Below are 14698 nucleotides of genomic sequence, written 5' to 3' on the forward strand. Positions count from 1 at the left end.
CAATCAGTCAAATGAACTGATGAGCTCTAGACTGGATAAGGGATTTTCAGAATGCCAGAACAAACTTTCCTTTTGACCTACACCAGTGCATCTTGACTACATCACCCCTTAGACGCGTTTCCATGCGAGTTGTGCTTCTCTCATTGTTGGAGGTAGAACCCGAGGTCTGCCCCCTCTTCTCGTTCCCATTCCAACTCTCCATTTCCGAGAAAAGCGAAAGGATCGGAAGTATTATATCGAATATCAAAATGCTCGCCGCAAATTTCCGAAATGGCCTCTATATTGATTTGTTAATTTCGACACATAGTAGGTAATTATGGCCCTAAGGGGTCTTAGATATTGAAATTTGGCATTACCTTTGAAATGAAGAACACTGCCCGGATGCATGGCTGTGACGGCATTTCCATTGTTATACCAGGCATTGCAACCTCCGCTCCAGACTGTATTCTTCAGAGCGCTCTGTGCACGACGGTTGTAATTACGAACAACAGAATCGGTCACCGCAGCGGATCTTCGTGATATAAATCAGCAATGGAAGCGAATGCACCTAAAGCAATCAAAACTTACTTGATGTCTTCACGGGCAATCTTCTGCACCCATTTAAGGATGTAATTGGCACTCCACGCTAGCATTTGGGGAACACTGCCATGGCCGATGGGGGAATTTGGCCCTGCGAACATAAAATAGTTTGGTGCGGCAGCGGCGCAGATGGATAAATAAGCTTCTGGTGAGGCTTTCCATTCTTTATCCAGCCGACGACTATTCCGACCAAGAAACTCCCATCGAGGGATGAACGACGTATCGAATCCAGTTGCGCAGACTATCAGATCAAGGTCTTCCTCTCCGGATGAAGCGCGGATGCCTCTCGGTGTAATTTCGTCTATCGGTTCGAAGCACACTCTGGCATTAGGCTGCTGCAGGGCTTCAAGATATCCATCACCAGGGCTCAGTCTGCGGCATCCAATATCATACTTAAGAATCAGCTTTTCCACTAGCTGCGGGTTCTCGCTCAGACGGTCTCGCATAAGCCCCTCGGTCGCGTTGGACAGAAAGCGATTCAGTTCGGAGCCAGTCTGCATTAGGCTGTACGCCTTGTTGACACTTCTCGCTGTCAGTAAACAAATAAAGAAGGTTGCCTAGGTGAGATATTGAGTCAAGCTTACGAGCACTCAATAACTTTGCGGTGTTTGAGAAATGCCTTGGGGTTGTTCTGGTAGAGAGCTTTCTCTTCTTCGGTGTACTCAAAGTTCGTACTCGTCCCGTCCCTTGTTATATCCGGACATAGGTTGACGGAGATCCATGTGGGATTGCGAATATAATTTATGATCTTGGCAGCATTCGGTTGTAGCGCTGGTACTGCTTGAACCCCCGAGGAACCATTTCCGATCACACCGATTCTCTTTCCCTTGTATTCGTAGGAGCGGTCCCAGGCACCGGTATGAAGAACCTTTCCTTCGAACCTGTTCAGGCCCTCAACATTTGGCATTGTGGGTTGGTTGAGAATTCCCGACGCATTGATAAGAATATCTGCCTCGTCATCAATCACATTGCCATTACCTTGTCTTAGCTGCAGACGCCATTTTCCGGTTTCTTCGTTCCAGATAGAACTGATCAGGCGAGTCTCAAATTGGATTGGATATCTCAATCCGTACTTTTGGACCGTATTCAGAACGTACTCCTGGATCTCCGCACCCCCAACATAGCATTTGCTCCACGAAGGATTGGGCTCAAAAGGGAAGATATAGCTGTGCGCTGGAACGTCGCAGCCAACTCCCGGATAGATGTTTTCTAGCCAAGTCCCGCCGACCTTACTATTCTTCTCGTAGATTGTGAAGTCGACAAAGTCGAGAGGTTGCTCGTGCTTCAGCTTGTAGGCCAAAATCAGACCCGAAAAGCCGGCGCCTATGCAGACGACTCGCAACTTCCGAGGTTTGAAAGCCCATTGAGAAGGGTCAATATGGATCGGCTCGCTCCGGGATGATTCATTTGATGGCATGGCGATTATTTTGCACGGTCGCTTTGTTCTTCGCTCTTCGCGGTTTGTCGACTCGAAGGGTCTGCAAAGGGATGGCGAACCCCTCATTTTTAATCTCTCCGAGACTGCGTTGAGTTTCGATGCTAGCCCACCTGGGCACTCGTGATTCTAGTACCTCACTAAGTGGGACAGTCTGAGTGCGACACAGTGCGACACAGTGCGACGAGGCTGTCATGGTCGCCAAACGGCATCGGTGTTTTAAGTGGATGACTCGTGTAGATATGGATATCATCTCGGACAATCAGCAGGGAAGACTCTTTTTTTCCAAACCTCCAAGGTTATCTGTCCTGATATCGATCGTATCCCGAACTTCTATCACACTCTGCATCTCCTGAGCAATCATATTATGCTGCGTAATGAATCTTGCATTGACGTTTTTTGGAGTTTCCAATGGCCCCAACGGATTAACTAGCGCATGTGGACTCGGAAAATGAAAAAAGAACTTGAATGATTAACGGAGGGGGACTTGGTTATTTCAATCATCCCGTTCACCAGACCGGTAGAATTTTGTACTTATCTACTCGTCTCACACGCATTCAACAAAGTTCAAGTTGTTGTGTTGGACAGTATGTATTCTGTTTTAGGAGCACTCAAGTATATCCAAGAGCACGTAGCAGTGTCCATGGAGCAGAGGCTGCCATGTGCACTAGCTCTTTCTTCTCATTCTCGGCTCTGCTCAAGCCTCCCACGATGTCGAAGAAGTTATTTAAGCACAGGAAGCCGTCAAATTTAACAAACTCGAGCTGTTTATTATGGGTTATGGCTTACGCGGGTGGCATCAATTTAGGCATCCACAGCCTAGACCTGTATCTAGGAGCTTTGGTCTCTTTTTTTTCTTCTCCTCGGGCTAATACTTTTCTCAGATATTGACCTGCAAGTATCATCATCCCCTTCAATATAAGCGAACACAGTTCTCTCCATAACAACCTCACTACCCTTCGGCAGAGGCCCAACACGATCAAGTCTCTCCACCGCCCACGAACAACCAGCCCGAAGTTGACTAGAATTATCTCGAACATCAAGCAAAGCAGAGTCACCAGGTATTTGAATCGAGTCCAATGGCTAATTCGTTAAATCACTCCAAATCTGATCCAAAACCAAGAATTAGAAGCCTGTTTTTGGGATGGCTCAAATGACTTCTAGCTCAAAGAGCGGTCAATCCTGCCAATGGCATTATTGGATCACAATCTGTTGATAGCCCCTTGCACTTCTATGAGCCTATTTCCTTTTAAATTTTCAGCCGAAGTAATTCTACTTGATTTGAAGATACAGGTAACCTTGATTGGTGACAGCAGATGGTAAAGGACTATCGAGCCGGGCCTCACCAGAGGTTTGGGCCCAGCCCCCAGAGCAAGCAATCGCCTTCCGGAAAACTTCCTCATCTTGATGGTTCTCGTTATGTGGTAACTGGGATTTCAACCAGAATTACAAGTGGGAGAGACAGATGTCGCCCAGTACGGAAACAGGGCTCAGCCTTGAAGGTACCTATATTATTCCACACTCATCCGTACTCTGACAAACGATATCCGATGTATTGAAAATTCTTACAGTTCGGACACCTGCTACGGCATGCTACCGTGAGTAATACGGGTTGCCGCCGCACGGGATAGTACTTGTGTCCCGGGTGACCCGATCACCCTGGTGACATTAATACCATTAGAGTCGCATGAAGCCGATTGGCGCTGAAGGCCCAATTTAGCAATGGCCTCGCAGGCAGGTCTGCGATACCGTGTGCCCATGACTTGTCTGTTCGTTGTCTTGTGCCTCTTTGACGGAAAGAACTGACACCAGTACCACATTTGGACTAATTCGTGACCAGGTGCGCCCGTGAGGCCTTGGAAACAATCTCGCACACTGGCCAGGCCTAGGTATTTCATCAATGCGCAAGTGGACAGAACCCTGTATTGATCACGACGGAGGGCATTCTTGTTTTCACCTCGAAACGTATGCCGAGAAGCAAACTCCCATCCCACGAAGTGGATTGGACCACCAGGTTCACCGTCGGGCCAATTGCCCATAACTACTTTGTAACACCTAGCATTGGCTATTAATTTCGAGCCTGCCATGCCAAGGGTGGCAATATGCTGGAGGTTTTAGGAAAATGCTCGTATTTACCACAATATCCTTTCGGAAGGTGACCGAGGACCAAAAAGTGAAAGGTCTTGAAGCCTTCAATCCATACATACTCGGGGACTCTATACATAACTTGAAGCTCATAGATTGCAATTATCTCACCTGTTGATATATTATAATAGTCCTAGTAGCTGAAGGTCTAAATTTGGCCGCAGGCAATGGGGCCAGAAAGTATAGCCGAGGAAATCCCGAATGACCTCTTCCCAACGGCCCGATGGCCATTCAACGATCCTTCAATGCAAAATTTCGTGATCGGATCGTTGTTTATTCGGCATGGCGCTTAATTAAATGCTGAAATCGGAGTTTGCAAGACGAATAGGGGCTCATGTATTGACCTCTGATGAGATCTTAGACCTTATTTCGCCGAAAATCCCCAATGATATCGCAGCTATTGACAACAAACCCACACAACAATCCTTCCCAATGACCGAAAACCGGCAGATTGCACGAAAAGCATCAAGAATCATACGAGTCCGAGGTCTCTCATTTCCGTTGTCGCAAGAATTGGCATCTGGGCTTGAATGAACAGAAGCCGACCAATATGGCGTTTGTACCCAATCGAATAGCACACCCACAGCCGCGATAGTCTTGGAACCTCAGCCGTCCCCGCCCGCCAAGCGCCAAATTCTTCCTCTCAACATCAAAGCGTGTCTCGGCAGTCTTTTCGTGTTGCTATAACCAAGCTCCGACAACTCTTGGCCGAAAGCTAAATTCCTCTCGGCCATGCCTTTGCGGGATTTTTCGGTCAACTTCCGCGTTCTTTTCATAGCGATGCACGGGGGATGCATCGGAATGACAGGGTTGTGTAGTATGGAGATGGATGAATCTGGGGGTGGGTGTGTTCGAGACTATCTGGCTGTCATGCCAGCATCAGATGCACCCCGCCCCCGGATTTACCCATTATAAATATTGCGTTCTCCATCTGCCCCAGATTTTCCCCGGAAATTTAAAGCTATAGCCAACTCGATCAACACTGCTCTTGCCGATTTCGACTCCCTGCACGAAAACCTGCTGTCTTTCCTTTGGAAACGTCCATCATGGCCGGGGCCAAGAAACCAGTCAATATCTTTCGACTGAAAAATAGTGGCGAGCCGAGTCAAATCTTCAACTGGAGACTATGGTTTGCTGTTATTTCGTTCGGTCTTATGGGTGCCGCCCGAGGTGTCGATGAAGGCTTGATATCGGGCGCGTTCAACTCAAAGGATTTTCAAAAATATATCAACTACGACTCGTACAGTGAAGTGGAACAGACAAACATCAAAGGAGATGTTACTGCCATGGTGCAGATCGGTTCTGTGGGCGGGGCTCTTTTGTATGTCGGGCCTCCACGCCATCGAATCAGCTTTTGAGATTTGCTAACTCGATGTAACCATGTAGTGCATTCTTAGTTTGCGACCGCATTGGCCGTATCTGGGCGACTCGTCAACTTTGTGTTCTTTGGATTATTGGAATTGCCATCTTCATGGGAAATGGAGGTAGTTTGGGCGCTGTTTACGCCGGGCGTTTTATTGCCGGACTGGGTGTTGGTCAGACTGTTGTCGTGGGCCCAGTATATCTCGCTGAAATTGTATGTTATTTCTCTTTCATTGATCTCGTGGACGCGAAACTAACCTTCTCTACAGGCACCTGCTTCCGTTCGAGGTCTTTGTACTTGCGTGTTCACTGGCTTCGTCTACCTCGGTATCGTACTCGCCTACTTTGCCAACTATGGCTGTGAGCTAAATATCGGCGACACAACTCATAACCGATGGGTATGTGAAGAAAAGGCTCCAGCACGTTGACCCATTAATGCTGACAGTACTAAGCTTGTCCCCACGAGCATCCACATCATGTTCGCAGGAATCATCTTCATCCTCTCATTCTTCCAACACGAATCCCCTCGTTATCTTGTTAAACGAGGTCAACACGAAAAGGCGATCGAAAACCTCTCAAAGCTTCGTGGTCTCAACCCAGAGCATGAGTACGTTGTTAGCGAATTTACTGCTATCCAAGCAACCCATGAAGCCGAGCTCGAAGCTACCATGGGATCCGGCGCGATTGGTGTCATTAAAGAGGCTTTCTGCGTCCCATCGAACCTCTACCGGGTCTACTTGACATTTATGGCACAAATCCTGTCCCAGTGGTCTGGTGCTGGTAGTATTACTGTTTACGCACCGGACTTGTTCAAATTGCTCGGTATTACTGGCAGCAACGAGAGTCTTCTCGTCAGTGCGATTTTCGGAATTGTTAAATTAGTGGCCGCTATTGCCTGTACCTTGTTCCTGGTCGATGTCATCGGACGCAAACGTGCTCTTCTTATCGGCATTACGCTTCAAGCCATCTCAATGGTGTACATTGCTGGCTTTTTGAGCGCAGTTCCTGAAATGGGTGTCGTCGATGGCTTCGAGCTACCAGAAAATAAAAAGGGCGCTAGTGAAGGTGCTATTGCAATGATCTATCTCTCAGGCTTTGGATGGGCCTTAGGATGGAACTCCATGCAGTATCTTCTGACTGCAGAGTTGTTCCCACTGCGAATTCGTGCCCTTTGCACTTCTATGGCAATGACTTTGCATTTTGCTAACCAATATGGCAACGCACGCGCAGTGCCTAATATGCTTTTACCTGTTGCACGGGGAGGAATTGATCCCAAGGGTACTTTCTGGTGCTTTGCTGCTATTACTATCATCGGTGGCATTTGGGTTTGGTTTAGTATCCCCGAAACGGCCGGTCGCTCATTGGAGAGTATGGATCGCCTTTTTGCCCTGCCGTGGTACAAGATTGGACTATACGGAAACAAGGATGCTGATGAGCGTGATCAATTTGTCGAGGACAAGATGGAGATGGTCGGTCAATCCCAAGGGACGGCCGAACATTCTGAGCGAGTCGATAAAGTCGATCCTTCGGGCCGCGTGTGATGGACCGGCTATTCTACTACTAGTTAGTAGTAACTACTAGGTAGTACAGGTATTTGTTGATCGTCATCGGCCTTCTGGAGAGGGAAATGGTGCTCAGAGCCTGGGCGGTATTGGTGTCTAGCTGGAGAACCTTGAGCCTATGAGACATGCTAGTGATTGCTACGAGTTCTTATAGCTGCATACATACTTCAGTACTATGAAATGACATTTTTAATTCAAGTCATCAGGAATTGTGCCCGTAAACCATTCACATGCAACTAAAATGCGGCTATATACATCCAAATATTTTCCAACCGATCTATATGAAATCCAACGCTAACCCTACACCAGAAACAGGGCTTATCGTAAATTAAACAAAACAAAACCTAAGATGGGACAGACCTCAGAGCTCGACAAACTCATGACGAAGCAGCTTATCCTTCTTAACCTGGCTTAAGTAGCCGGAAACCTTGGTGGTCAAGGTATCAATCTCGTAGCCAAAGTACTTATAAGCTGCCTTCCCGGGGAGACTGTGGCCAAAACGCTTTACACAGATACCAGCATCTGCGTAGCGCTCCCATCCGTTGGGTGCATAGGGCTCGATCACAACGGCAGGGATGCCACGGTCACGGCGGAGAACATCACGCTTGTACTCGAGCGACTGTTTCTCGAACAGACGTTGGCAGGGGAAACTGATAACACGGCTAGCGATACCCTGGGCCTTCAGCTTCTCAGCCACTTCCAAAGCAAATGAAAGCTCAGCGCCAACGCCGATCAGAGTAACAACGGCCGACTCATCCTCTGAGAGAACATACGCACCATGGGCCACTCCGTCGCGTCGTGTTTGGGGGAGTTGAGGGAGAGTCTGGCGTGATGTGGAGATAATAGTCGGGGTCTTCTTCGCTTCGATAGCGGCGGTCCATGCACCAGCGGTTTCCTCGCTGTCACCGGGGCGGATGTACAAGATGTTAGGCATAGCGCGGTACAGAGCAGCAAGTTCAATAGGCTGATGAGTCGGACCATCCTCACCCATGCCAATAGAGTCGTGAGTGGCGACATGGATGATCTGCAGGTGCTGCAGGGCGCCCATCCGGACGGCGGGGGCGGCATAGAGGTAGAACATGAAGAATGAAGAGGTGACCGGGATAATTGTATTCGGGGAAAATGCAGCCAGACCGTTGGAGATGGCAGCCATGGCGTGCTCACGGACACCATAGTGAATATAGCGACCGGAATAGTTTCCGTTAATGCCGCAGGTAGTACGCAAGTCGGGCTATTCTATTGTCAGTCATATGCCAAATCATGTGAGAGTCAGGTTTCAAGCTTACGTGCTGGAAGTCAACCTTGCCGGGCCATATCATGTTGACTGATGGGGACAGATCGGCTGTACCGACCATGAAGTTCTTGCACTCCTTGGCGATCGGGTTAAAGACTAAACCGCTGGAGGCGCGAGAGGCAGTTGGCTTCTCGGGGAAAGAGGTGGGAATGTGTTGCTTCCAGTCAGCCGGCAGCTCACCTCGCACACGAGCCTGGAATTCCGCTCCGAGCTCCGGGTTCTGAGCTGTATAATTATTCACAAGCTGGTTCCACTCCTGCACATGTTGCTCTCCGCGAGCAGGGAGATCCTGGAAGAACTGGCGAACAACATCACCAATGATGAAGTGCTCCTCGGGGTTAAAACCGTAAAGCGTCTTCATTTCAGCAACATTGTTAATTCCGAAGGCGGCACCGTGGGCAGTTGCAGTACCAGCGACTGCACTGTCGAGACCAATGACGGTGCGAACATTAATGAAAGTAGGCTTCTCCTTGGAGGCCCGAGCCTGCTCCAAAGCACGGACAATTGCCTCGATATCGAAACAACCATCCTGGACATCAATCACGTCCCATCCACAGGCACGCATTTTGGCATTGACATCCTCGGTGTTGGTAAGGTCCACGGATCCATCGCAAGTGATTTGGTTGTTGTCGTAAATGACAGTAAGATTGTTAAGACGGAAATGACCAGCGAGAGAGATCGCCTCGAGACCGACACCCTCTTGTAGACAGGCATCTCCGATCATACACCAGGTGTGGTTGTTAACGACGTCAAATCCAGGGCGGTTGTAGGTGGCAGCCAAGTTCTTGGTGGCCATAGCCATACCCACTGCGTTCGCGATACCCTGGCCCAATGGACCCGTGGTCACCTCCACACCTTCGTGTTCAATCTCGGGGTGGCCAGGGCAGAGCGCATCCACTCTATCGGAGTGATATGACTTGAGTTGGTCAAAAGTCATAGCCTTGTAGCCGGTTAGGTGGAGGAAGCTGTACTGGAATAGACATGTGTGGCCTTTGGAGACGATTGTCAATATAATGAGTTTCGCTAGGCGAGTTCGAGTATCAGGGCGCTTTCACGTACCATTGGATAGAACAAACCGATCACGGTTGAAGAAGTCCGGGGAGTGTGGAGCGTAGCGCATCACGTACTTCCACAGCGAAACACCAATCGCAGCCATGCCAATGGCGCCACTATAGTAGCATGGTTAGAATGCAGTCTTTATTTTTTTGCAAAATGATAACATGAACCTACCCAGGGTGACCGCCGCTGAACTGTTGACACAGGTCGGCAATGAGCAGACGGAAAGTCTTGAGGACCAAGTCATGGTCACCAGACAGCTTCTGCACCAATGGGAGGGCAGAGGGCACAGCCTTCTGGACTCCGTTGGTTTGTGTCATGGTGGGGTGAAGAGAAGAAGAGAAGTGAAGTGAAGATGAAGACGAAGTTGAAGATTTCCCCAAGAAATTCCCCCGCCTCGCACCTTCCTTCTCTTTCCTTTTAAAACCTGGGGAGCTCGGGAGCTCGCGCCTTCCCAACTGGGCTGCATCGACAAAGATAGCCCGATTAGGAAAGAATGAATGAGTTCCCACTAAACAGGCAGCCGCACCCACTGCTGATGTAATCCGTACCAATTCCCCCGCATCCCAATTAGGAAGCGGCAACCACCCCAGCATTGCCTCCGCTCGGCCCGAAAATTGCTCGCCGAGTGCCTTCCGAGTCAAGGGCTATTTCTACCCTTTCTGGTATTTTAAAACTAGTACAGTAGTACCTTGTACCCCCACAGTTAAAGCAGTTAAACAAAATGATGCGCATTGCGGGTATCAAATTGATCATAATCACATCCTGAGCACCACGATTAGTATGTCAGTCTTCGTCGTAAGGATCCCATGACATGTACGGAGGGGAGCGAGTCCAGCTCGCTAGTAGGTACCTGATATATATTTTGATGCGGATCCGATCATCAAAATTATTACTACTAACCCCCGCCTGCCAGCCCCGGAGTCGAGTACTAGCACTACTAGTACTACTAGTAATGACTTCAAATTGAAGTTTGAGCTCATTGAAGTCCTAGGGTTCACCTGGGCACCTGGGCAATCAAGTTGAACTTGAAGACGCCGATGGCTTCTCCCCGGTCCACCCTTCCGGTCGGAACATCACCCGACGGGATCTCCCCAACTCCATTTGTCTTGATATATCTTCTCCTTAGCTCATCTGATCGAACAGAAATTCATTTCTAATTTTCATCTGCCTTAATTAACAGCTGACAGTCTTGGAAATTCAATCATGCAAGCCACCATTAATTCCAATGACAGTTCGGCACCGCCGGTAACTAGCGACTTCCGCTTATCGCAGCGAGGCGCGACCAACTTTGCCCATCGAGATGTTTGGGGGCCCCGAGAAAAGACCATGGGAAACCCGTGGTCACCAAATAATCCGAATGGAATGTATGTTCTCTTTACACCCTTTGGATGCACCCAGTGAATTCATCACCAACAACACGGCGCGTCAGGATTATTCTTCGTCTAGCCGAGAACAGTCTCATGCACAAGGAGGTTGGCGAATTTATTCGTACTCAGGTCGGTCATTCAGCTTTGAACAATCAATATTTAATCACTCACGAAGATATCCACAGATGACAGTGTCTCCTGTTGAGCACTTGACTTATAGTACAGGTCCGCGTGGTTCTCGTCGTCTTCGACATGCTGCAGCTGAGCTGTTGAACCATCAGTTTGGTTCACGCTCCACAATCACTTATGATAACATAATAGTTACCCCAGGATGTGCGAGTGCTATTGATGCACTCGCATTTTCCATCTGTGATGAGGGTGAGGGGGTCCTGATTCCTCAGCCTTTGTACAATGGTTTCAATTTCGATCTTTTGAACAGGAGTAATGTCCATGTCGTCGGTGTCAAGTATGAGGGTGTTGAAGGGTACACCGGAATTAATGACCTTTTTCAGCCAGAGGTCAATAAGGTTGCCTTGAAGGCTGCTCTTTCTGGGCGAGGCAGGATGGTATTACGATCCGCGCACTTCTTGTTTCCAAGTGGGTCGCTTCTGATGCTCTGCATGCTCTCTAGCACTAATACACCACCTAGTCCTCATAATCCCCTTGGGAGATGCTATGTACGATAGATGCTTTGCTTGTCCACAGCCTCACATACTGATCAACACGACATAGCCCCCCCGAAACTTTAAAAGAATTTGCTGCTTTCTGTGGTGACAACAATTTGCACTTCATTTCCGACGAGATATATGCCTTCTCTGTGTTCTCGAACCCTGCAATTCCAGCGGCAACTTCGTTTACTTCTGTCCTCAGTTTGGACTTGGACAATATCATCGACCCAACTCGCATGCATGTCCTATATGGTGCGAGCAAAGACTTCTGTGCCAATGGATTGCGGATGGGATTCGTCTGCTCAAAAAACGAGGGTATTATAGGGTCGATGTCTAGTATTGGGTAGGTGCTTTCAGTTTATCAATTACGATGGCTTGCTTATTCGTGCCTCAACTAGGATATTTTCCTGGTCACCGCATGTCCTACAGGATGCTTGGGCTGCTATGTTGGAAGACCAGTTGTGGTTGGACAGATTCATGACGCAAAAAAAGGCTCGCATGCTAAATAGATACCAGACAATCAGTGGCTTTCTATCTCAGCACGGTATTCCATATTTTGATATGTATGTAGGAGGTATACAGTTGCTTGTGGCATAAACTGATCATTCATCAGGAATGCAGGACTATTCCTCTGGGTCGACCTTCGGCACTTGCTTGGGTCTAAATCGTCTGTTCGGCATTCGGACTATGGTCCTTTGAAAGCCACGTCCCCAGATGCCCATTCTAACCTCAAACTCGAGCAGGATATAGCAGATATTTGCATGAAAAACGGGGTCATGATCGCCCCCGGCCACGTATATATGGCGGAGGAATATGGTTGGTTTCGAATCACGTTCACCGTGGGAGAGGGCGCATTGGAAGAAGGGCTGAAGCGTTTTCTGAAATCCGTCGAAGAGATGGAATCAAGAAGCGAGGACTGGAAAAAGAGCTGATCGCGTTATAAATTCGCCACGTCGTTTGAAACTACATGCAGCAATACAGACAAAATAATGTTGCCCAACCGAGGGTTTCCTATTTGGGCTACCGCTGCTTTTATGAGGGCGCTCAGGCTCAGGCTTAGTAGCTACGAGTAGATGTCAACATGGGTATAGTGCGATAGTAATAGGAATTTTGAATCTCTCGTAAAGTGCTACCTCGGCGCCAAATGTAATCAATGTTACTTCTGGAGTGGCACTGTTCGAAACTGGCATCTGCGAGAATGACACCGTTCTAATCGACAGAGCCTTTGGCGCTACAGTCCATTGGGATCGATTTCGCAAAGTCAACGCCCGACGGGCAAGCTCAGCCAGGCGAATTTTCACCCAGATTCTACTTCATGGAGCCCCGTTCTTTCTCATCGTGGGTGTAATAATGTGGAGAACGACTCTAGATGCTATCGGTGTACTCAAGACTCTAGATACGGATCTCTCGGGTATCTCACCATTGAAAAAGCCATTGCAGTCGCCGCCGACGATAAAATCGGCACACATGTCCAGAATGAAGTCCCCGGCATTGAAACGTTGCATAAGCTCCATGCTCTTCTTTCGTGGTCGCGATTCTTCGAAGCCGTTGCCCTTATACTTATGATCGTTGCGCTGGCAACCTTTCTTCTTTCACCATATCTTACTCGCCTCTTATATCGTGGGAAGTTCTGTAAGTTGGCGGGCCAAATCTGTCATTTTCTCTTAAAAACTTACCAATTTTCAACTAGGGGGCTCCCAAGCCTGGCTTTTTGGATTTGAAGGATACGCAGATTTGGAGACAATCGAGTCTCAAATATTCGGTGCCCGAATGCGTCGACTCCGCTGGAGCCCATATGGTTCCTCCCTATCCCGACACGACAAGAATGATTCGCATGAGTGTGTAGGACAAGACCCAATTAAGGACCCGATAATTCGGACAAAAATTGAGCAAGCGGCGAGGAACGAAGCCTCTAATGGGATGAGAATCTTCACACTGGTAGATACTAATACGATGACCGTTACTCTATTCGAAGCAGCCCGACCGCCGAGTGTGCTTCTTTTGTGTGCAGTGGAGGTGGGTATGCAACGGGCTATTGCATGCTCATACCAATGGATGACGGGGACCTGCTACCGGGAAACAGTCCTTCGTCTGGAAACGCCTGTGCTGGAGAAGATGTCTCGAGTCTCTCGGGTCAAATTGGGGGCTTTTAGGAAACAGGAAAGCTTCCGCTGAGCTTGCTATAGTCATACTGTATTAGGTTTCTTTGTTTTACAGTTGCAGCTTCTAAATCTATGTCTATCTGCTTTATTTATATTAATTATGGAACGACGTGCCTTTCAACTCACTTAGGATTTTTTTTTGTACCATATTCATTAGAGCTACATACACGGGCCGCCAATTCAGCTAATTTGTAAACGTCAAATTTCGGGGTCTGAGACTGAGAGTTTCAAGCCGGAAAATGGACCAAATTTGCCATTCGGCAAAAACGTGAGCACGCACAGTTTTAGATCCGTACGCTTCTACTTTTGCCCCGCCAGAGATAGGGTCATATTCTCAGCCTAGTAATTACAGTTATGTGACCATGGCCAGATTCTGACGGATACATTTCCCGGGCTTCTTAAAGTGATCGAGGCATTAGTAAAGCCGGGTTGACAGATCCCCTTATAGGGAAAGGTCTTCAAAGACAGCCAGTATGGTAGCAGTAGAGTTTAGCGATGACACTTGTTGTGATCCAGACCTTGAATTGATGGAGCTGCGAAAGAGGGGCTTACAAGTACGAAGGGAAATCGGATCAACAGAAGCGAGTGTTAATCGCGAATTAATCCCCAACATCCTTGCTCGATTTGGCAGGGATCTCAATAAATGGCGGAGAGTGCAATGGACAAAATTGTTCAAGTAAATTTTGATTGCGAAGGAGAAACTTAGTGGCAACTTCACGACGCTAATTGTACAATAGTTGAGCTAGTATGTTGGATTTTATTGAGCCTATTTATTTAGTCTGCCATAGGATGAAGTAGCTTGATAAGCAATCAAGGATTGAAAAAGTCAGGGTCAATGATCAGATCAGGGTGCTTAAGTCAGGTTCGGTGAGTGGTCAATCTGATTTCATAATTATCACTGGTTACAGCAGCTTAGGCTGGGCCAAGAACGTCCTCAATTCTACTCAGGGAGCAAAAGGGGCGAGGGGGTGAGCACTAGAACGGAAGGAGAGCGCCAGGCGTTGCCAGACATTATCCGATATGTATGCATCGGCGCATATTCTTTTCGAAATAGAAGATGGGCTC

The 14698-nt window shown here is 48.2% G+C and overlaps 4 protein-coding genes across 4 annotated transcripts; 2 read left to right on the top strand and 2 right to left on the bottom strand.

Annotated features, from left to right (window-relative positions):
• Window positions 1-140: 140 nt before the first annotated feature.
• N7509_004453 (flavin-containing monooxygenase) lies at window positions 141-1996 on the bottom strand (the record flags this gene model as incomplete). The annotated part of the gene is made up of 4 exons (XM_056629090.1): window positions 141-277; window positions 357-511; window positions 568-1101; window positions 1164-1996. The coding sequence occupies 4 exons, from the start codon at window positions 1994-1996 to the stop codon at window positions 141-143; spliced, it is 1659 nt and encodes a 552-aa protein (XP_056491824.1).
• A 3209-nt stretch (window positions 1997-5205) lies between these two features.
• Window positions 5206-7062, top strand: N7509_004454 (Major facilitator superfamily domain general substrate transporter; the record flags this gene model as incomplete). The annotated part of the gene is made up of 4 exons (XM_056629091.1): window positions 5206-5480; window positions 5546-5735; window positions 5791-5919; window positions 5974-7062. 4 exons carry the CDS (start codon window positions 5206-5208, stop codon window positions 7060-7062), a joined length of 1683 nt encoding a protein of 560 aa, XP_056491825.1.
• A 382-nt stretch (window positions 7063-7444) lies between these two features.
• On the bottom strand, window positions 7445-9753 carry N7509_004455 (transketolase family protein; the record flags this gene model as incomplete). The annotated part of the gene is made up of 4 exons (XM_056629092.1): window positions 7445-8314; window positions 8370-9367; window positions 9437-9546; window positions 9608-9753. The coding sequence occupies 4 exons, from the start codon at window positions 9751-9753 to the stop codon at window positions 7445-7447; spliced, it is 2124 nt and encodes a 707-aa protein (XP_056491826.1).
• An 886-nt stretch (window positions 9754-10639) lies between these two features.
• Window positions 10640-13646, top strand: N7509_004456 (uncharacterized protein; the record flags this gene model as incomplete). The annotated part of the gene is made up of 10 exons (XM_056629093.1): window positions 10640-10800; window positions 11024-11400; window positions 11453-11480; window positions 11536-11814; window positions 11870-12034; window positions 12085-12287; window positions 12692-12809; window positions 12868-13103; window positions 13162-13491; window positions 13555-13646. 10 exons carry the CDS (start codon window positions 10640-10642, stop codon window positions 13644-13646), a joined length of 1989 nt encoding a protein of 662 aa, XP_056491827.1.
• Between the last annotated feature and the right edge of the window lie 1052 nt (window positions 13647-14698).

Source organism: Penicillium cosmopolitanum (assembly GCF_028827165.1).
Source record: "Penicillium cosmopolitanum strain IBT 29677 chromosome Unknown utg000005l:1.0-4006212.0:1.0-4009387.0, whole genome shotgun sequence".
In the NCBI taxonomy this organism is placed as follows: Eukaryota; Fungi; Ascomycota; class Eurotiomycetes; order Eurotiales; family Aspergillaceae; genus Penicillium; species Penicillium cosmopolitanum.